The 21,876-nt window shown below is 42.9% G+C and overlaps 1 protein-coding gene across 1 annotated transcript; it reads left to right on the top strand.

The window, feature by feature from the left end:
• The first annotated feature begins 4,085 nt into the window (after positions 1 to 4,085).
• Positions 4,086 to 15,019, top strand: RUNDC1 (RUN domain containing 1). Its single transcript, XM_060783311.2, has 5 exons — positions 4,086 to 4,481; positions 7,354 to 7,512; positions 7,670 to 7,868; positions 9,939 to 10,052; positions 11,705 to 15,019. Exons 1-5 carry the CDS (start codon positions 4,149 to 4,151, stop codon positions 12,574 to 12,576), a joined length of 1,677 nt encoding a protein of 558 aa, XP_060639294.2. The 5' UTR covers positions 4,086 to 4,148; the 3' UTR covers positions 12,577 to 15,019.
• The last annotated feature ends 6,857 nt before the right edge of the window (positions 15,020 to 21,876 follow it).

Genomic DNA, 21,876 nt, shown 5'->3' with positions numbered 1-21,876 from the left:
ATTCCTATGGTCAAATTACCAGTCATTGCACTTCTATTCAAATGCCTTCGTAAACAGCCAGGTCTTTAGCTTCCTGCGGAATATCAACAGGGAGGGGGCTAGCCTGATGTCTACGGGAAGGGTGTTCCACAGCCGAGGAGCCACCACCGAGAAGGCCCTGTCTCTCGTCCCTGCCAGCCGTGCCTGTGACGCAGGCGGGATCGAGAGGAGGGCCTCCCCGGAAGATCTCAAAGTCCTCGTGGGCTCATAGGCCGAGAGGCGGTCAGTTAGGTATCTTGGGCCGGAACCGTTTAGGGCTTTATAGGCCAATGCCAGCACCTTGAATTGAGCCCGGTAGCAGATCGGCAGCCAGTGGAGCTGGTACAGCAGGGGGGTTGTATGCTCCCTGCGCCCCGCTCCTGTTAGTATTATGGCTGCCGCACGTTGGACCAGTTGGAGCTTCCGGGCCGTCTTCAAGGACAACCCCACGTAGAGAGCGTTGCAGTAGTCTAAACAGGATGTAACCAGAGCGTGGACTACCGTGGCCAAGTCAGACTTCCCAAGGTATTGACACAAAAGCACAGTATATCACAGCAAACGAGATATATATATGCTGGATTTCATATCACAAAAACACAAGTCGAACACTTCCCAAGCATCTAGGACTGTGTGACTGTGTTGTTGTTGTTTTTGTTGTTATTATTATTATTATCTGAGTCCACACTGCCATCTATTCCAGTTCATATAGTGTGGGATTTTATTCTGTTGTGTGGAATATATGGGCCCTTCCACCCAACCCTATATCCCAGAATATCAAGGTAGAAAATCCCACAATATCTGCTTTGAACTGGATTATATGAGTCTGATTATAATACTTTGCATTTGCTTTATTATTTTACTTTGTTATTGTAATTTTATTTTCTGATCTCTTCTAGGGCCCTTCCATACAGCCCTATATCTCAGAATATCAAGGAAGAAAATCCTACATTATTTGCTCATGTAAGCCGCATAGAGTCCCTTGGGCAGATGGTAGCGGGGTACAAATAAAGTTTTATTATTATTATTCAAAGTAGGTAATCTGGATTTTATATTATTATTATTATTATTATAACTTTATTTGTACCCCGCTGGCATCTCCCACAGGATTCGATATGGCAGTGTAGAGGGGACCTCAGTTCACAGATATTGTGGATTATCTGATTTGATATTCTAGGCTGTGTGGAAAAGCCCTATTTATTTATTTGTCGTGTCAGGGCAACCAGTCAATTATATTACATTTCTAACAGAATAAAGCAAACAAACAGGCAAAATACAAAATTTGTGAGTTTGGTAGTGATGCAGAGCATCTTCCCCCCCAAGCATTTGTAGTTCGCCAAGGGCCGGACAATGGATTCTGCTGCTTCCTGACCCAGCACACATAACTGGGTTCCTGTTTCCTCTCTGTGAATTCTCTGGCTTGTGCACTGGACCCTGGCCCCTGATCAGGGAGATGCAGTTCTCCGAAGGACATTATTCCACTCTCCACCATTTGCGGACTCTTTGCGGACCTTTCTGCCCTCTCTGATTGACTTGATGCCCTATCATCATGAACTTCCTCTACGAACTCAAAACCAAGCCGCTTGGGGAGAATGGCCCCCGCCTGTGTGAACGTGCCCTTGTAAAAAGGGGATCATACCTCAAGAACTCTGCTGCTTGCCTTTGTCAATTGCTGTGGTTTTCAAATAAACTTTACTGGGATGGGATGGGATGGGGACCCCCCCTTTTCCTGAAATCTATGAGTTATGACAGTCTATGAAGAATATACATATGGAATATGATATGAAATGAAATGAGATGTACCCTCACCCTCTTTCCTTACTTTTCCCCTCTTGAACCTTACCCTATAAAAGTATGTGACCTGGGGATTACAGTTAAGGAATCCAATTTCCTTGGAAGGAACTCCATTCATATTGACATTGCATGGACAAATACTGGCAATATCTTATGGCTTTGTTTTCAGAGTCAGACGAACAAAGCCAAAGATTTGTCAGCCGAAAACCCGGAGAAACAGACTGATTAAATCAATCATGGTGTTTGTGTACGCTCCTTTGTGACTAAGGACCCCCTTTGTCCACAAGGTTGAGATCCAAATGCCACCCATAGCCCTCCTTTTCTGCTTATCCACATCTGTTATCGAAACTCAGGAAATCCCTTTGTTTCCCCTGTCTGCCACCCTGCTGGGCCAGCAGCAAAGGCTTTCAGTCAGCTGGCAAGATGCCCCCTGGGCATCCTGCCCCCTCTGAGCTGTCTAGCCATATCCCGCCTCCAGACTGCTGATTGGACCATCTTCGGAGGCTCTAGGGAGGCTCCGATTGGCCCCCTGGAGGCAGCAGCGCCCGCTGGTTGGCTGAGAGGCGGGACATGCGGCCAAGCCTCCTCCTAGCTGTTCCAGGGCCAGCCAATCAGGGCAAAGCCAGCTGAAGGAAGGCGGGCGGAAGATTCAAACTGGGTTTTCTTTGTTTCGCCTGTATAAATATGCCTGAAATTCACTGTACTGTATGCCTTATGGAGGATTCATCCCTGTAACGCATCCTTTTCAGCTGAATCGCTAAATAAACGCTTCGGTCGCTGGGTACCTCTTCAGCCTCTGGCGAGATTAATTCTTAATATTTTTGCGTCTTATTGAATTGGCATCCGCTGGCCGCTCGCCAAGGTCAGGACCCCATTCGCGGTCCTTAGGGACTCTCCTCGCTGGGAGAACCCCCGAAAAGAGCTCGATATCAGTAGTTGATTAAATGTCCTTTGACCAGTATCTGGCCACTTGGAGTGCTTCTGGTGTTGCCGCAAGAAAGTCCTCCATTGTGCATGTGGCAGGGCTCAGGTTGCATTGCAGCAGGTGGTCAGTGGTTTGCTCTTCTCCACACTCGCATGTCGAGGATTCCACTTTGTAGCCCCATTTCTGAAGGTTGGCTCTGCATCTTGTGGTGCCAGAGCGCAGTCTGTTCAGCGCCTTCCAAGTCGCCCAGTTTTCTGTGTGCCCAGGGGGGAGTCTCTCACTTGGTATCAGCCATTGGTTGAGGTTCTGGGTTTGAGCCTGCCACTTTTGGACTCTCGCTTGCTGAGGTGTTCCAGCTAGTGTCTCTGTAGATCTAAGAAAACTATTTCTTGATTTAAGTCGTTGATGTGCTGGCTGATACCCAAACAGAGGGTGAGCTGAAGATGTCACTGCATTGGTCCTTTCACTATTGGCTGCTACTTCCTGGCGGATGTCAGGTGGTGCAATACCGGCTAAGCAGTGTCATTTCTCCAGTGGTGTAGGGCGCAGACACCCTGTGATAATGCGGCATGTCTCATTAAGAGCCACATCCACTGTTTTAGTGTGATGAGATGTGTTCCACACTGGGAATGCATATTCAGCAGCAGAGTAGCACAGCGCAAGGGCAGATGTCTTCACTGTGTCTGGTTGTGATCCCCAGGTTGTGCCAGTCAGCTTTCGTATGATATTGTTTCTAGCTCCCACTTTTTGCTTGATGTTCAGGCAGTGCTTCTTGTAGGTCAGGGCACGGTCTGGCATGACTCCCAGGTCTTTGGGTTCGCTGCAATGCTCCAGTGGGATTCCTTCCCAGGTAATCCTCAGAGCTCGGGATGCTTGTCTATTCTTAAGGTGAAAGGCACATGTCTGTGTTTTAGATGGATTAGCGATCAGTTGGTTTTCCCTGTAATAGGCAGTAAGAGCTTTGGAGAGCTTCTGTTCTACCATCTCAAAGCTCCCTGCTTGAGCGGTAATGGCACGATCATCAGCATAGATGAACCTCTCTGTCCCTTCTGGCAGTGGCTGGTCATTTGTGTAGATGTTGAACATTTGTGTAAATGTTGTAAATATTGTGGATTATCTGATTTGATATTCTAGGCTGTGTGGAAAAGCCCTAAGAGACATTCATTGAGGAGGTTAGGACAGCCCTTCAGTGTAGGACAAAGATATTTTCCAGAATGGCTTTCTAACTATTGAGGAGGTAGGGAGCAGAGCCGAGCCGGAAGTTGTCTGTTGTGTGCAGAGGAAGAGTCAGTCTACAATTTTTCTAGCTCTATCTGCACGTTAGGCGTCTCGAGGAAGTGACGCTCTCTCCAGCTTCTGCTGAGAGGGACTTCCGGTTGGTTGTTGCTAGCGGCCGCTGGCGGCGAAGGCCAAGATGGAGGCGTCGGCGTCGGGCCCGGGAGAGCGCTGGGCGCCGGTGGGAGCGGTGTCCGAAGCCCAGGCCGGGGAGGAGGAGCAGGAGGCCGGGGAAGAGGAAGAGGCCGAGCCGGGCTCCCCGCGAACCTTGCGGGCGGAGCGGCGCCGCCTCCACTCGGCCCTCCTGGCTTTGGCCTCCCATTTCGCCCAGGTCCAGTTCCGCCTCCGGCAGGTGGCTCGCGCGGGGCCAGCCCAGCAGCAGCGCTTACTCCGGGAGCTGGAGGAGTTCGCCTTCCGAGGCTGCCCGGGCTTCGGGGCCGCCGTGGAAGGAATCGGGGGCGGCGGCAGCAAGGTGAGGAGCCTGTGCAACGTTGGCCTTTCTGGGTTGTGAGTTTTCCAGAAGCATTCTCTCCTGACTGATGTCTTCATTTGGCACATAGTCAAATGTCAAGCCAAGTGTTCATCTCAATCATATTTTAAATTGTATACTAATGCTCTTAATGTCAAGCTTCTTTGAGTCCAATTTGGGGAGATAAATAAATATATTTATTATATTTACTGTATTTATATACCGCCTTTCTCACCCCGGGGGGGGGGGGGGGACTCAAGGCCGTTTACATTTTAATGGCAAAAATTCATACATGTAAAACAAATCATATTATATTTAAGCCTCCGACAGGCAAGCAAAGATTGAAGAGTAATATGAAATGTCAATCAGTGTGGCGTATCTGAGTTCCTGATAGTACATCTCCATGTTTTCTGCTCCATGCCAATAATAATAATAATAATAATAATAAACTTTATTTATATGGTTCTGGCCCTACTTACCTCTCCGAACGCATCTCCTCCTATGAACCGGCTAGGACAGTAAGATCATCTGGGGAGGCCCTTCTCTCGGTCCCGCCTGCATCACAGGCACGCCTGGCGGGGATGAGAGACAGGGCCTTCTCAGTGGTGGCCCCTTGGCTGTGGAACGCCCTGCCTGCAGATATCAGATCGGCCCCCTCTCTGCTGGCGTTCCGGAGGAAAGTGAAGACCTGGCTGTTGGAACAAGCATTCGGTTAAACAGATTAAATAGGAATATGGAATAATGGATGATGAGACTGGATTCTGATTTTACTGTTGAGGCGCTAATGATTGTTATACTGATGTTTAATTATTGTTGTCATAACTGTTTTTAAATTGCTTTATACTTGTCTTGTGATTTATTTATTTATTTATTTGTCGTGTCAGGGCAACCAGTCAATTATATTACATTTCTAACAGAACAAAGCAAACAAACAGACAAAATACAAAATTTGTGAGTTTGGCAGTTGATTAAATGTCCTTTGACCAGTAGCTGGCCACTTGGAGTGCTTCTGGTGTTGTGATGTTCTGCATTGATGTTGTTAACCGCTTTGAGTCGCCTGAGGGCTGAGAAAAGCGGTATAGAAATAAAGTAAATAAATAAATAATAAATACCCCACTACCATCTCCCCAAAAGGGACTCAGGGCAGCTTATATGAGGCCAAGCCCAGTAGTGCATTATAATACAATAACATAAAAAACACAAAATAACATCACATAAAAAAATCAAGCATAAAATTCAGTAAACAGTGTAAAGTAATACAATGAAAGATCAGACACATTCACATGCGCAAGATACAGTGATAAAAACTCAGGATGAGATAGAGATAAAACATATATATTTGTAAGGGAAAACCGAGTAGTGGGGAAATATTTGCATGGTCATTTTTTCAAAACAGGTCAAATTTTAATATGGGGTTTGAGGAGGGTTGCATTTTAAAAGGCGTTACTGACAACTTGCACAAATGAGGTTTACACTGTGCTAGTTAAAACATCAGCTCACACAAGCATTCAGTAGGTTAACACTTTTATAGAAATTGATCCTTGATTATATAGTAGTAATATATACTTGATTATATAGTAGTAATAATTATTATTACTATATCACAACTCCTATCAGCCATAGTCACGATGTTTAATGTTGAGGAATACAGGAGTTGTAGTCCAGTATTTTGAGAGCCCCATGACATGGTGGGCTGGATTTGGCCGGTGGATCTTGGACCTGACACTTGTGCTTTAGGATATTTAAGCTGGATTTAATGCATATCACTTAATGAGCTCACTGAGGGCTAGCCCCAGGTTATAAGTTTTAGCTAGGAAACCCCAGGGTCTGTTATCATTCTGAGCTGTCTTTAACAGAGTTTCTTAACCTTTTCCCCAGTCAGGAGAAAACCATGGATCCCAGTCCCAGAATGTAGCAGCAGATAGTTTTATAACTTTCAATATTGGCATGTCGGACCATGATCATGTGTGATCTAGTGTTGCGTTTAGCAACTACTGTAGTTTAAAAGAACAGGCAGTAACCAGATTACAGACAAGATATGTTCTGTAGGTTTGTTCTTAGTTGAATTTGTAAGTTGGAACAAATGCATGTTTTAAGTGTCCATTTTTAAATCATCCATTTCATATCATTGTGTTCCTGAAAGCTCTGTTAAAGTTTGGAGCATATGATGATATTTTGATTGCTTATTGTTTGCAAAGTGTACATAGGGTACACAGCAGAGCTTTACCTGCATTTCTGGCATGTGTACTTCTGTATGTATTTGTGCATATGTGTGTGTGTGTGTATTTATTTATACCTTCAAATTGGAACAGCTTAATGATGCAAATGGACATGGATTTAAACTTAGAAGTCATTGATTTTTATAGTTTTAAATTGTTTTTATATGAATTTTATTATGTGAGGTAACCTGTTTTAAATTATGTATTTATGTGTGTTCGGCATCTAATTGTTGCCAGTCTGTATGCCGCCCTGAGTTGCCTTCAGGCTGAAAAGGGCTGGATAAAAGTGTGGCAAATAGACCTTTGCATACATTAATTCAGATTATACAGTCTTCTGTGCATACAAGCTTGGTTTTCTGAACTTTGTAGGCCATGAGGTGATTGTAAATGAGAACTAGAGCTGTTATGAGCTCTTTAACTGTTTCCTAATGTGCTCTTCTTCAGGAGAGCTGGACTATTACTTATGCTATCTCCAAAAATTGGCCATGTTGGCTCAGACACATGTGCTAGATCCAAGAAAATCTGAAAAGACCCAGGGCAGGGAAATGCTCTTTAGACAAAAGCAGTAATTTATTTTCAAACTAAGGGATGTGTACAAGTCTCTGTGGCTTTGACTCATTTACAGAGATTGAAGATGATCTATTTCTTTGTTTCAGAGTGAGATTGAGAAGCAAGAACACCTAGAGGCACAGAAGGAGAAGCAGCGGGAACTCATCCTGCAGCTCAAGGCCCAGTTGGATGACTTGGAAACATTTGCTTACCAGGAAGGCAGCTATGATGCACTACCTCAGTCCGTGGTCATGGAGAGACAGCGGGTGAGGCCTGCTGGTTCACATACTACCTTATTCTAGCTTGTCTGCATGAGTGACCTTTTAGCTAAGCCAATTGATGTTTAGACCATTGGGAGGGGGGCTGTTGGAAAGAAGAATAGTACACATCTGTATATCTTTTGATTTCTGTGTGGCTTTACAGGTGATTATTGAGGAGCTGATCAAGAAGTTGGACATGAACTTGAGCGAGGACATTGCCTCGCTGTCACCAGAGGAGCTGCATCATCAGGTGGATGCGGCTGTGGCCCAGATTGTTAATCCGGCCCGCGTGAAGGAACAGCTCGTAGAGCAGCTTAAAACCCAGATCCGGGATCTTGAAATGTTTATCAGTTTTATCCAAGGTGAGCTGGAAAAATTCTTACATATTGTGAGCTACATATGAGAGATGAAGGGTATATAAAATGCATACAACAGTCAGGGGCAGAGGCAAGCTAGCCAAAGTGCTACCAGTCACATTTAACTTTAATTTTAACACAGTATCAGATGTTAACTTTTGCTTGTTATCACAGGGAGTAAAACAACTCACAATTTCTGTGCCACACTATTAGAACAAATCCATCAATTAAGTGGATATTTTAAATGCAAGTTCCATTTCATATAAGTGGTGAGATGAATAAAAGAGAGTTTAAAATTGTATTTAGCCCTTTAGAATGTCATAGCTTTCATTGTAATTCAGCAGTGTAAGCTGGCAATTATATTAAGTCCTGTACTTATGTAGGCCCCTCTCATATTGCCCTATATCCCAGGATCTGATCTCAGATTATCTGATTTAAACTGGATTATATGAGTCCCCATTGCCAGTTAACCTGGGATAAACAGATAATCTGGAATCAGGTCCTGGGATATAGAGACAGGGCTGTAGTCTGATTAGAAATAGAGACAAAAATTACCACACTACAATTTAAAGAGTTGGCATCCCACTTCAAAGCTTTCTTGCGAATTCTGGGGTTTGTAATTTAGTGAGGCCCAGGACTTCTCTGGCTGAGAATTTTAAAGGCCCCTCCCAGGATTTAGCAGGGGGTAGCCATAAAGTCTAAAGTGGGATAGCAACTCTTTAACTGCAAAGATGGTATCTGGATTCATTGCAGGGACTGATGCCTCCATTTGTGTTTCTTTTAAGTAGCCTGCTACAGGTGACTTACTGTTTTGGGGAACAAAGGAGTCAAGGCCTGTGGAAGAAAGTATCATTGACCAATATGTGCAGATTATCATTGTTAATACTTTGGAGTTACAGTATTTTAGCTAGGAGCTTTTGTAAACCTAACCAACAACAGGATCAAAGATTTAATCACCAGTACTTCTACTAATATGTATGCATTGCATTATTTTTAGAGCAGGCCAGCTTCTAGTTTGCAGAAAGGACCCTGACCCCACAAAAAAGAAAGGGCAGATTAAAAAAAGGTTTTTGCCCCCAAATATTTCTAGGCACATGCTATGGGACATGGGAAACATTTTCACCATGTTTTAAGGAACCTCAGTCTGAGGACATTTTAGTCTCTGGAGAGCCTTGTTTAAATGGCAGAAAGAGGCCGGAATCACTCCCTGCTGACTTCCTTTTTTAAAAATGGACCAGAAAAGTAACATGAAATGAAAATCTCCCTGTGGTCCCCAGAGGGCATTTGGAGCCCCAGAATTAGCATTTTTAAATCCCTGTATTCCCTGAGAGCTATAAAAATGGCTTGGGGTTGCTTGTGGCCTACCCTTTGCTACCCTGCTCTACTGCATGCAAAAGAGTAAATAGACATAATCTGATTTCACAAAATTATTGAGGGAATGCTGCAACTTCACAGGAGACTACAACTCATTTCAGTTGCTTTTTTTAGTTAAAAAGACTTCAGAGGGAAACTCCATGACGTAGGAAGCATTAATCATTATGGTGACACAACATTTTTCATATTTTCTCTTATTTATTTTATTTTATTTATTTATTTGGAGTGCTTCTACCCCGCCCTTCTCAACCCCCCTAGGGGGGACTCAGGGTGGCTTACAAAAGGTACAATTCGATGCCCAACAGTTCACAAAATACAATATACAAAATACAATATAACGACAACAGTTATAACTAATTAAAACAATCAAATTAATACAATAGCAGCAATAAAATCATCTTGTGGTCACATAGATACCCCTGAACTGTTAGTTCATATGCTTCTAGGACTTACTGCATCCCTTCTCGGGGATATTTTGGTCTATAGATAAGAGTAATTCCTTCTAGAAAATGTGGGGAAGAACTTTGAAACATTATCATGTGGCTTCACTGTATCTGGAAACCTTTGCTGTTAGAAAGGTACAGAAACAAGGCATAGTTCAGGGGGAAGTTTTGAGAGATGAAGGTTGGCATTCAGGGTGTTTGGTCCTAGCTGTTCTAGATGTATAATTTCAATCACAGTCTTATCATTTGGCTTTTGCAGAAGAAGTCAGCAGTCCAGGCAAACAAGAGAATGGTCAATGTGATTGTTCATCTGGAAAAGCTGGAAGTAGCACCTGCAATCCGAATACCAAGCAACCTCACAGAAGTAACAGAGGTGGGCATTTGGGCAGGTTTGGGGGGAGGGGTTGCATACTCTTTTTTTAATTAATCAACGATGACGTCTAATCTTTTAAAATAAAATAGTGCTTAACATTATTTCATACTTGCCTTTATCTGAAAATGATTCCACCATTTTGTTGTTGTTCATTTGTTCAGTTGCTTCCGACTCTTCATGACCTCATGAACCAGCCATGCATGTCCGTAATACACAAACAAATGTCCAATCGCCTGCCACCCTAGCCATTTATTCTCCTTTCATGGGTGGAAGAAAACTTAAATTAAATACAAAAGAGATCTGACATTCAATATATTAGAACAATTCAAAGTGATCTATCTACTGAGGGAAGTAGGATGTATTCTGCATTCCAAGTGGTGTGAGTTTTACATGTTTGCTCACCCAGATCACTGCAGACATTCTCTTAGTGTTGTATATTCCATTGCATGGTTCTTTAAAGCAGGACTTCTTTCACTTTTCTACCCCTTTTGCTTTGAGAAATTTTTATGTGATCCTAGGTATATAGATATATAAATTAAGTATAAAAACCAAACATTTACTCCTAACAAATCAGCATTTGCTTATAAAACAATAATTTAAAAAAAAAAAAACAAATCAGCATTTGCAAGGCTGATTTTCCTTTTTATGAAGTACCGCTGAAGCACAGCAGATAAATGTAAATGTCTAAAACAGTCACTAGGTGATGTTCAGGAACCTTTACTGTGTTGGAGGTAGCCAGCCATCTGAGAGCCTTCACCTTAGACTGCGTTTGGATGATTGGGTTGAGTTAGGTTTTAATAACTACTTGTATTGGTTTTTAGCTTAGTTTTTAAGTGTACGGGACTGGGGCCCCATGTTGTGATCTGGTCATTGACCGTAATAAAGTTTACTTTACTTTACAGAAACCTTTTACTGTTGCCAATTTTTTCATGACTCCCAACATTTAGCTAAGAGGACCCCATTTGGAGTTGGGACCCGCAGTTTTGCTCCAATTCTGTGGAACTCTTTGCCTCCATACATTAGAGCAATGATGGGCAATCTTTTGAGCTTGGTGCGTCAATACTTGCCAAAAAAACGAGCATAACTTGGGTGGGGTGTCAATTTGTGAAAAAACCCATAATTTCATGATATTTATAGTTTAATAACAAAAATATATTATTGGAATATATAACTGTATTTAATAAACCAAAAACTAATTATTTAACTTACCTGCTTTTTCTATAATGCCATATATCTCGGCATTATAGAAAAATGCTGGTGTAGGAGCCGAGGATGAAATGTCTTTCTTGGGATGCGGCCCCATCTTCTCTGTATGCGGCCGCATGCGACCGTGTGTCATCAAAAATGGCTATGCGTGTCAATGCTGACACACATGTCATAGGTTCGCCATCATGGCATTAGAGCAATGTCAGAATTGCGACCTTTTGTAAAGGCACTCAAGACTTGGCTGTTTGGTTGTGCACTTAAGTAATCAGATCTAATTTGCCAAATAGTCACTGTTGAATGTTTTTACGTTGAATGTTTTTATATTGTGTAAATGCTATTTTAGATTGTAAATCACTCGGAGCACCTTGGTGGAGAGCGACTAATTAAGAAGTGAAGTGAAGTGAAGTAGTGCTCTAAAGAATATTGCATTTTCTCTCTTTCTGCAGTGAATCCTGAAGATGCTCAGAGGATGCGGGAGACAGGGCTACATCTTATGCGCCGAGTGCTCGCTGTGCTACAGATCTTTGCTGTGAGCCAATTTGGCTGTGCAGCTGGACAAATCCCACAGCATTTATGGCAGAAGGACCGTTCTGACAGGGATTATGCACCTCTAGTGAACAAGTTAGGGATGGCTGTAGCCCGTGTGAGGACACTAGCCCAAAAGTATCAGTTGCAAGAGTCAGAACATGTCATCAGCTATTCAAGTGCCCAGGATGCCTCCTTGGGAGGACGGGATGAGCTAACACAGGCTGTGCGTAAGGAGCTGACCACTGCCTTGCGGGATCTTCTGGCCCATGGTCTCTACACTCCATCTCCTGGGATGAGTTTGGTCCTGGCCCCCATTGCCTGTTTGCTTCCTGTGCTGAGCTCCTCTCCTCAGGCCATGCATCCTTGGGAGCTCTTTGTGAAGTATTACAACTCTAAGAATGGCCGTGCCTTTGTGGAATCACCAGCACGTAAACTCTCACAGTCTTTTGCCCTCCCAGTGATGGGTGCGGCACCTGCCACCCCAAAGCAGAGCCTGCTCTCAGCAATCCACACAGTCCTCTCTGAACATGACCCCTTCAAGCGCAGCGCAGACTCAGAACTGAAGGCTCTGGTGTGCCTGGCGCTCAACGAGCAGCGCCTAGTCTCCTGGCTCAACCTCATCTGCAAGTCTGGCGCTCTGATCCAAGCGCACTACCAGCCCTGGAGCTACATGGCCCAGACAGGCTTTGAGGGGGCCCTCAATATTCTCAGCCGCCTCAGTAGCCTGCGGTTCAGCCTTCCTGTGGACCTGGCTGTGCGGCAACTGAAGAACATCAAAGATGCCTTTTGAATTACGAGGGCGGTGTGAGCTTCACTAGATCCCTTTTGAGTGGGAAAACACTTATTTCTCAGCACAGGAGGCCACTATTTATGTGCTCACATGAGAGGCAGTGCTTCTTTTTTGGTGGTGGCCTCTTGTTGCTGAGCAACTACATGAAACTGTTAGGGACAGGCAGGGTCTGTCTTGAGACAGTTATTTTTGTGTTGTGGAAAAGGTCCATGTGCAGAAATCTCAGCCCTTAAGGTTAGCCTCCTTTTCTTGTACTGGATTCAATAGACAAGCTTGGCGACAGAGAAGAGCATCTTTCATCCCAGGGGGACTCTTGAAGGGAATCTGTTTCTGCTCCAAGTCTCATGGAATTGGGGTGAAATCTATATAGCATTGGTGTTGTTTTTCTCCTACAGGGTGTATATACCAGTGGCCCCGCCCTCAGTCTTTAGTGGCTGAGTTCCCAGAATCTGAGCAGGGGAGTCACCTGTGTTAAAGGCCTTAAACTATTTGACCCTTGTGTGATAGGACCAAACACTTGCAGGGAATTTTCCCATTACATTCCTGTGTGCTGCAATGGGATTCTATAGGGTGAGGCAGCATAACTTCCTTTTTTCAAAACTTAATAAAACCCATTGTATGAATCAGAAATCTTATATATATTTTTGTAATGTAGGCGCATACCTAAAGTTTTGTTTTACATAGTTTTGAAGATCAAATTAGGTAGGTGACGTCCCCCATTCTCCATACACTGAGTAAACTGATTTCTGGCATTTGTCATGACTCTTGCCAGCATAGCAGGAGTTATGTTGGCAATTTCTTCCAGGATGTTGGTCTTCAAATCTTGTAGGGTCCTTGGATGTTTCACAGAAACACAGGATTTCAAAAGACCCCACAGAAAAAAATCACAAGGGGCCAAATCTGGAGAGCGGGCCCGGCCACTCCAAATCCGTTCGAAAAGTAGGCCTCAACGGCAAAAGCACACTCCTCACTGTTCCAATGCATGATGGCGACTGAACTGTGTCAGGACAAAACTTTATACTCCCGCCTCTCGAACGAGACCACTAGCGCTCCGCTACACCTTCAACCGACTGAATGGTGCACATTTTAAAAAACAAAATTATGCTGCCTCACCCTGTACATCTGCTTATGTGTCAACCAGTACCCTAAGCATCTCCCTGTATTACAGCTACCTAGACAGCAAGGGCATGTGAACTCTGGGCTTCATAATGCCACACGCACAAAACAAAACCCTGTCGGAGAGGGGCATCATGATTATGAAGTTGTTAAAACTCCTGTTTGGTGTTTGGGATTTTTTAAAAAAACAAATACTTTTGTCTGTCAGGTGGGATGCTTCCTAGCTTTATGTGTACAATGAAAAAGTTGTGGAGCTTGTCTATTTGAATGGCAGTTTTCCTACCTGTCCCTGAAAGGACAAACATGTTGGTCTGGCTTGGTATCTCTGTGTTGGTAAACAAAATTGCCTTCCTTTATTTTTTTCAGATCCAACCCAATGCTGCTATTTTTTAAATTGGGACTGCATGACCTTGAATTTGATTATTATGTCAGATCTGTGGAAGGCTTGGCTGAAATGTCCACTCTTGTCCCCCCACCCCTTCTTTTCTTCAAATGTTGTTGAAAACTGAGATCAGGAGATCTACATTATTTGTGACTCAGTTGCCCCTTTGGACATCAGATAGTGCCCTGCTAATAACCTCTGGAAAGAATACACATAGTCTGTGAAAGATTCCTAGATATATGTCGCCTATAACTTTCCTCTTAGCCATCTTGTAAGGAAGATCTAAGAAGATGAATACTCCTATAATTCAGTTTTAAACTGAATTATATGAGTCTCCACTGTCAGATAATGTAGTCCTTGAAGGAATTTTGGCAAAGAATCCGATCCCAGATTGTCTACTTATTCCAGATTATCTGACAGTGGAGACTCATATAATCCAGTTTAAAACAGATAATCTGGGATCCGATCCTGAGATATAGGGCAGTGTAGAAGGGACCTGAGCCCTATATCTCAGAATCGGATCCCAGATTATGTTTTAAACTGAATTATATGAGTCTCCACTGTCAGATAATCTGGAATAAGTAGATAATCTGGGATCAGATTCTGTGATATAGAGGCAGTGTGGAAGGGGCCTCAGAGACTGGAGATTAGTCTGGATGGTAAGCAGTGCTCTTTTGTGCTGTGTAGAGTCCGTGTATTTCTACAAATTAGTTGGCCTGTGACATGTATGTACATTATTCTCCTGAAACAGATCTGTTTTAATCTAGGTACATTCCTACTTCAAACCATTGGATTATGTGTTTATTGCACTTTAGAAAACTCTCTTCTGGTACCTTGATTATTTTCTTAGTATGTGTTTTGTTTTGACCAATTTAGTGCAAGAGAAAGAATGTTTTAATGGTGATTTGTGTCTGTCGCTGATAATAAAGTCAGTATCATTTCTGACTTTTTCTCCGTTGTTTTTCTTTTTAAAAGCTTTTCTCTTTGCAGTTTCTTGATAGCTTTTGGGTGTTTCCTTCTGTACAGAATATGTCATATACCTATAGAACAGTGTTTTTCAATCTTTCTAATGCTGCGACCCCTTAATACATTTAATACATGTTGTGGTGACACCCAACCATAAAATTATTTTTGTTGCTAACTGTAATTTTGCTACTGTTATGAATCGTAATGTAAATATCTGATTGATATGGAGGATGTATTTTCATTCACTGAACCAAATTTGACACAAATACCCAATATGCCCAAATTTGAATACTGGTGGGTTGTGGGGGGAACTGATTTTGTCATTTGGGAGTTGTAGTTGCTGGGATTTATAGTTCACCAACAATCAAAGAGCATTCTGAACGCCACCAATGATGGAATTGAGCCAAGCTTGGAACACAGAACTTCCTTGACCAACAGTAAATATTGGAAGCGTTTGGTGGACACTGGCCTTAAATTTTGGAGTTGTCGTTCACCTACATCCTCTCTGGATGTAGGTGAACTACAACTCCAAAATTTAAGGCCTGTGGACTCAAACAATGATGGATCTGGACCAAACATGGCATCAATGCTCAATATGCTCAATGTGAACATGGGTGGAGTTTGCGGGAACATTCAACATTCGGGAGTTGTAGTTGCTGAGATTTATAGTTCGCCTACAATCAAAGCATTCTGAAGTCCACCAATGATGGAATTGAACCAAACTTGAAATACAGAACTCCCACAATCAATAGAAAATACTGGAAGTGTTTGGTAGGCTTTGACCCTGAGTTCTGGAATTGTAGTTCACCTACATCCAGAGAGCACTGTGGACTCAAACAATGATGGAGCTGGACCAAACATGGCACAAATACTCAAAATGCTCAAATGTGAACACTGGTGGGGTTTGAGGGAAATAGAGAGTTGTAGTTTCTGGGATTCATAGTCCACTTACAATCAAATAGCATTCTGAACCCCACCAACGATAGAATTGGATCAAACTTCCCACACAGAACCCTCATGACCAACTAAAAATACTGTTTTCTAATGGTCTTTGGCGACCCCTCTGACGCCCCCTCATGACCCCCACAGGGGTCCCGACCCCCAGGTTGAGAAACACTGCTGTAGAATCTACCTAGCTCTGACTGTTAATCCTGTTTCTCTCCATAATTGTCCTTTATTGCTTAAGAACATCGGAATACTTTTCACACTAGATGGCACTAGATAACTCAATATGTGTGAGTTAAAAAAGGAGCTATTGCCACTAGGGAAATAGTTTGCTCCCTGGCACACCATCAGTTTCAACAAGGACTTTGTGTGTGTGTGTGTGTGTGTGCATGCTTGCTCCAGTCTGGTTGTAGTGGTGACAGAGACACTGATGGCTTTTTCTATCTAGTCACCTTTTTACTGTAGTGCACACTTTAATCTCAAGCCTGCACATTATTTAATTAAATGTATTGGAAGTTTGGGAAAAAATGGAAAAATATGAAATATTCACGCATATGGATCAATACAAGTGTAACGACTACCATTGAAACTCTCCTATCACTGTGTGTTCCCAAAAAGATATATTTCATAAGCAAGAAAATTAATATGGCACTGTTACGTTGATTAATTCCTAAAGATACACATTCAATTATAACAATGGGTAAAGATACATTAAAAATGTTGCATTGTGCCGTCCACCCAGACGCTATAAAAAATAAAACTGCTACGTGCTTCTCTCTATGTCTGAGCGAACTGCCGGTGTCTTTCTTGAGAAGCTTGAGATACTCAGCAACTGAGGCTATTACTGGTTTTAAACATCAAAAAAGGATATTTATTTATACAAAGTCCTTGGAGACTTGGCACAGTTCATCAAAGTTACAAACAGTCCATTGGTAAAGCATAGAGATTAGTTTTCCCTTCCTCCAAAAGGTAAAAGGAATTCTGGAATCCCTTACCCTAACCCTGAATGGTCAGAAAAAAGCAGGTTTTTTTCCCCTATCTATTGCTCAAAGTTAGCTTTGGAGGCAAATGCTCAATACTATCTATCTAACTCAATAGTTCTTTCTCAATAAACTCAATATTTTCTCAATAGCTTTTCTATTTATCTATAATTTCTCTATATAGCTCAATACACAATATACTATCTATGTTCTGGTACAGCTGTACCAGGAGCTCCAATTTTGTTTGCTTTGCATTGAATGTTTGTTTGCAGTCCTAAGTTTCAGAGACTCTGCAGATAGGTGGCTTCTTTTGGTTGCAGTTATAAGGCAAGCCACCTTTGAGTTTGGTCCCGCCCCTTGCTCAGGGCAATTGGGAAGGGAAGGGGACCATTTTTCAGTTAGTCTCAGCTAGGAAGTCAATGTACAGGACATGTACAGACTTTCTCCTGTACAAAGGCTTCAACCCTTAAGACTTCCCGGGCGAGAACGGTCTTAAGAGCATCTAATGATTCCCAAAGGTTCCAGGGAAACAGCCTTACAGCCCTGAGGAATTTCGGAGGGAATAACAGCTTTAAACATCAAGAACTCCAGCTAAGTGACTACAGGCCTACTGGTACGTCCACTCATTTTTGAGACGCAGTTCAGCCTGGTAGTGGATCCACATCAGTCAGGTCTAGGTTCACAGTTAGCCTGGGAGGAGCTAGAAAGGGATTTTCCTTGGAAGTAAAGCAAAGAAACAGTTAGAAGGCACCAGTTGTTTGAAGCCTGGAAGCATTTGTTTAAACTTTGAACACAAAAGAAGTTTCTGTTTAATTGTTCATCAATAAAAGACTTTGTTGTATTTAAGCTCAAGCCTTCTAAAGACTGTTTAATGGGGGAAAATTCTCTAAGGGCTTCTCTTTAGCCCTGGCTTCCCGTTGGGCTAAAGTTGCACGTCCTGTTTTAAAAGCACTTCGTTTCAAGCCCAGTGGCGACAGAACAATCTATATTAACTAATTATAGCTTAATATACAATACACAATATATAATGTATAGCTTAATACTCAATATATAATGTATATTAACTTAGTCTATATATATAAAAATGCTCTGTGCATAATGAGGACCTTAAAAACAAATTTATTTATTTATTTATGAACGAAATCACACCAAATTTGGCAACAAAACATCTCACAACACAAGGAGTGACCATCACTCAAAAATTATGATTTTGTCATTTGGGAGTTGTAGTTGATGGGATTTATAGTTTGCCTACAATCAGAGCATTCTCAACTCCATCAACAATGGAATTGAACCAAACTTGGCACACAGAACTCCCATGACCAACAGAAAATACTGGAAGGGTTTGGTGAGCATTGACCTTGAGTTTGGGAGTTGTAGTTCACCTACATCCAGAGAGCACTGTGGACTCAAACAATGATGGCTCTGGACCAAACTTGGCACAAGCACTCAATATGCCCAAATATGAACACAGATGGAGTTTGGGGGAAATAGACCTTGACATTAGGGATTTGTAGTCACTGGGATTCACAGTTCACCTACAATCAAAGAGCATTCTGAACCCCACCAACGACAGGATTGGGGCAAACTTCCCACACAGAACCCCCATGACCAACAGAAAATACTTGAGGCCATCAAATCCAACTCCCTTCATCAGGGCAAGAAAACGTAAAGAAGGAGGGAGGGGTAGAAAGAAGGAGGGAAGGAGAGAAGGAAAGAAAAAGAAATGTATTGAAGGAAAGAAGAAGAGAAGGAAATAAAAGGGTGAAAGGAAAGAGAGAGGGAAGGAAGGAAGGAGAGAAGGAACAAAAGACAGAAAGAGGGAGGGAAGGAAGGAAAGAGAGAAGGAAGGATGTAACCAAAGAACAAAGAAAGGGAGGAAAGAAACAGGTAGAGACGGAAGAAAGAAGAGAAATAAGAAGGGAAGGAAAAAGAGGGAAGGAAGGAGAGAAAGAGGGAGGGAAGGTTGACCACAGCAACGCGTGGTGGGTACAGCTAGTGTATATATATAGTTTTTGCAATGGTTTTCCCAGAGCTACCTGCCTTACCATCAGCAAGTCTTTCCTCTAAACTGAAAAGGCAGAGGAGATTCCAAAATGGAGATCTCTTCCCTGGGAGAAAAGGCAGTCCCTAGACCCCAAAAAGTTACCTTTCTGAACCAATAGCAGCAAAGGAGGCCTTTAGACTGGCTTTGCAGACTCTGATAGTATTAACTTTCAGGGCTCTTGCAAAGCTGCAGCAGCCCGGGGAGAAAATGCAAGAGGGAGCAACCTCAAGCAACTGTAAAGTAAGGCAAATCAGGCTCCTGAGAGACGGAACATGTATTATTTTACATATAATAAATTTTCTCTTAAATCAACCAGGTCTCAATTTGTATGCTTAAGAAAGTAAAAATTAAAGACATTTGCACAAGACTTTCAGCTTTGTAATGGGAGAGAAAGGGAGTAAAGCAAGGAAATGTAGGAATGACAATTTCAGAAAAAAGACTATACGTGTTGCTCTATAAAGTTAATCTTTTCAATTTTTTACGTGCATGAAACACAATATAAATTGTTCGGCTGGGATTTAACATCTGCTAAGTTTAGAACAATGTTTTCTGTTATACATTTTAAATGCTAGCAATGTACCGTTCCGCAGGCAGATCATCACATGTGGTGAGGATACCAGATGGCATATGAATATTGGAGGCATATATTAGGTACTTCGTAATGGGTTGTCATTTTGCCTTAAACCCATTAAGAATATTATTCAACATACAAGATGGCATACTTAACGCTTTCGAATGTCTCATAAATTTGTGGATTCTTTCTAAAAGTTTGTCGGCTCAGTGTTGAAACACACGTAAACAGCCCTTTCTGTTCCTGCAGTGGTCATTAAAAATGTATTGATTTGGCAGAAACAGACAAAGCAACAGATGTAATGCTAAGAAGAACTGGAAAACAAAGCAGCGTCGCTGATAAATGGTTTTATTAATCGAATCTCAGTGGCAGGCACATAAAACGAGAACGCTTTGGGTAATTTTTCTTGTCTCTCGTAAAAAATGGAGCAGTCTTTCATTCAAAATGCGAGCAATGGAGCACGAAGGGAAGCATTTAGCTGCTGATAGAGTTCTCTTTTTGTCAGCATTCCCCGGAAAAGACTCATGGAAATTTATCCCTATCCAGGCTAATTAGCTTTCATTGAAAGCCATAGTAAAGTATGCCAGTCGAAGCCGTAGTCCAACACATTTTGCTGGAGGTTGACCATACAATTGTACTGGTGGATCTATAAGTGGATATAGGTGTGAACTCTATAGAAATATCTAAGTCAGAGCTTTCCAAACTGTTCTTGTTGGAGACACACTTTGTACACCTGCATCCTTTCGTCACACGGTAACTCAGTTTTACTAGCAAATTGGAGGTTAAGCGAACTTCTTATAAGGATTTCATATATATGTATATATATGTGGGGCGGAGGGAACGGGACGGGACTCAGGGCGGATTTTTATTTTTATTTATTTATTGTGTCAGGCAACTGAACTGTTGTATTACATTTTTGACAGAACAAACAAACAAAAGACATAGAGTTTAGAAGCTTGGTAATTGATTAAATGTCCTTTCACCAGTATCTGGCCACTTGGAGTGCTTCTGGTGTTGTCGCAAGAAGGTCCTCCACTGTGCATGTAGCAGGGCTCAGGTTGCATTGCAGCAGGTGGTCTGTAGTTTGCTCTTCTCCACACTCGCATGTTGTGGTTTCACTTTGTAGCCCCATTTCTGAAGGTTGGCTCTGCATCTCGTGGTGCCAGAGCGCAGTCTGTTCAGGGCCTTCCAAATCGCCCAGTCTTCTGTGTGCCCAGGGGGGAGTCACTCATTAGGTATCAGCCATTGATTGAGCTTCTGGGTTTGAGCCTGCCACTTTTGGACTCTCGCTTGCTGGGGTGTTCCAGAGAGTGTCTCTGTAGATCTTAGAAAACTATTTCTTGACTTAAGTCGTTGACGTGCTGGCTGATACCCAAACAAGGGATGGGCTGGAGATGTCACTGCCTTGGTCCTTTCACTATTGGCTGCTACTTCCAGGTGGATGTCAGGTGGTGCAATACTGGCTAGACAGTGTAATTTCTCCAGTGTTGTAGGGTGCAGACACCCCGTGATAATGCGGCATGTCTCATTAAGAGCCACATCCACTGTTTTAGTGTGGTGAGATGTGTTCCACACTGGGCATGCATACTCAGCAGCAGGGTAGCACAGCGCAAGGGCAGATGTCTTCACTGTGTCTGGTTGTAATCCCCAGGTTGTGCCAGTCAGCTTTCGTATGATATTGTTTCTAGCACCCACTTTTTGCTTGATATTCAGGCAGTGCTTCTTGTAGGTCAGGGCACAGTCCAGAGTGACTCCCAGGTATTTGGGTGCGCTGCAATGCTCCAGTGGGATTCCTTCCCAGGTAATCCTCAGAGCTCGGGATGCTTGTCTGTTCTTAAGGTGAAAAGCACATGTCTGTGTTTTAGATGGATTAGGGATCAGCTGGTTTTCCCTCTAGTAGGCAGTAAGGGCACTTAGAGCTTTGGAGAGCTTCTGTTCAACCATCTCAAAGCTCCCTGCTTGAGCAGTAATGGCACGATCATCAGCATAAATGAAACTCTCTGTCCCTTCTGGAAGTGGCTGGTCATTTGTGTAAATGTTGAACATGGATGGGGCAAGCATGCTTCCCTGAGGCAGGCATGTAGCCGGGGGGGGGGGGGGGGGGCTCGGGGGGCTTCAGCCCCCCCCCCCCCGAAATTCTCATGGTGGTTCGCGAAAAGGCCTTACTGGTGCATTATTTAAACTGTTATGTTTATTAATATCATGATTTGATCACCATTCTCAATATATCCCATCTGCATGGGGGTATTGGGTTAATGATACAAAAGGTTTGCTAGGCTAGACCCTCTTTCAT

The sequence above is a fragment of the Anolis sagrei genome, chromosome 6, assembly GCF_037176765.1.
Source record: "Anolis sagrei isolate rAnoSag1 chromosome 6, rAnoSag1.mat, whole genome shotgun sequence".
NCBI classification, from domain to species: domain Eukaryota; kingdom Metazoa; phylum Chordata; class Lepidosauria; order Squamata; family Dactyloidae; genus Anolis; species Anolis sagrei.
This window is presented reverse-complemented; position numbering and strand designations above follow the sequence as displayed.

Bases quoted from the DNA above. Each gene is read 5' to 3' on its own strand.
- RUNDC1 (XM_060783311.2), top strand. From the start codon at position 4,149: ATGGAGGCGTCGGCGTCGGGCCCGGGAGAGCGCTGGGCGCCGGTGGGA. The intron at 4,482-7,353 runs GTGAGGAGCCTG...TCTTTGTTTCAG, and splicing joins TCGGGGGCGGCGGCAGCAAG to AGTGAGATTGAGAAGCAAGA. The intron at 10,053-11,704 runs GTGGGCATTTGG...CTCTTTCTGCAG, and splicing joins ACCTCACAGAAGTAACAGAG to TGAATCCTGAAGATGCTCAG.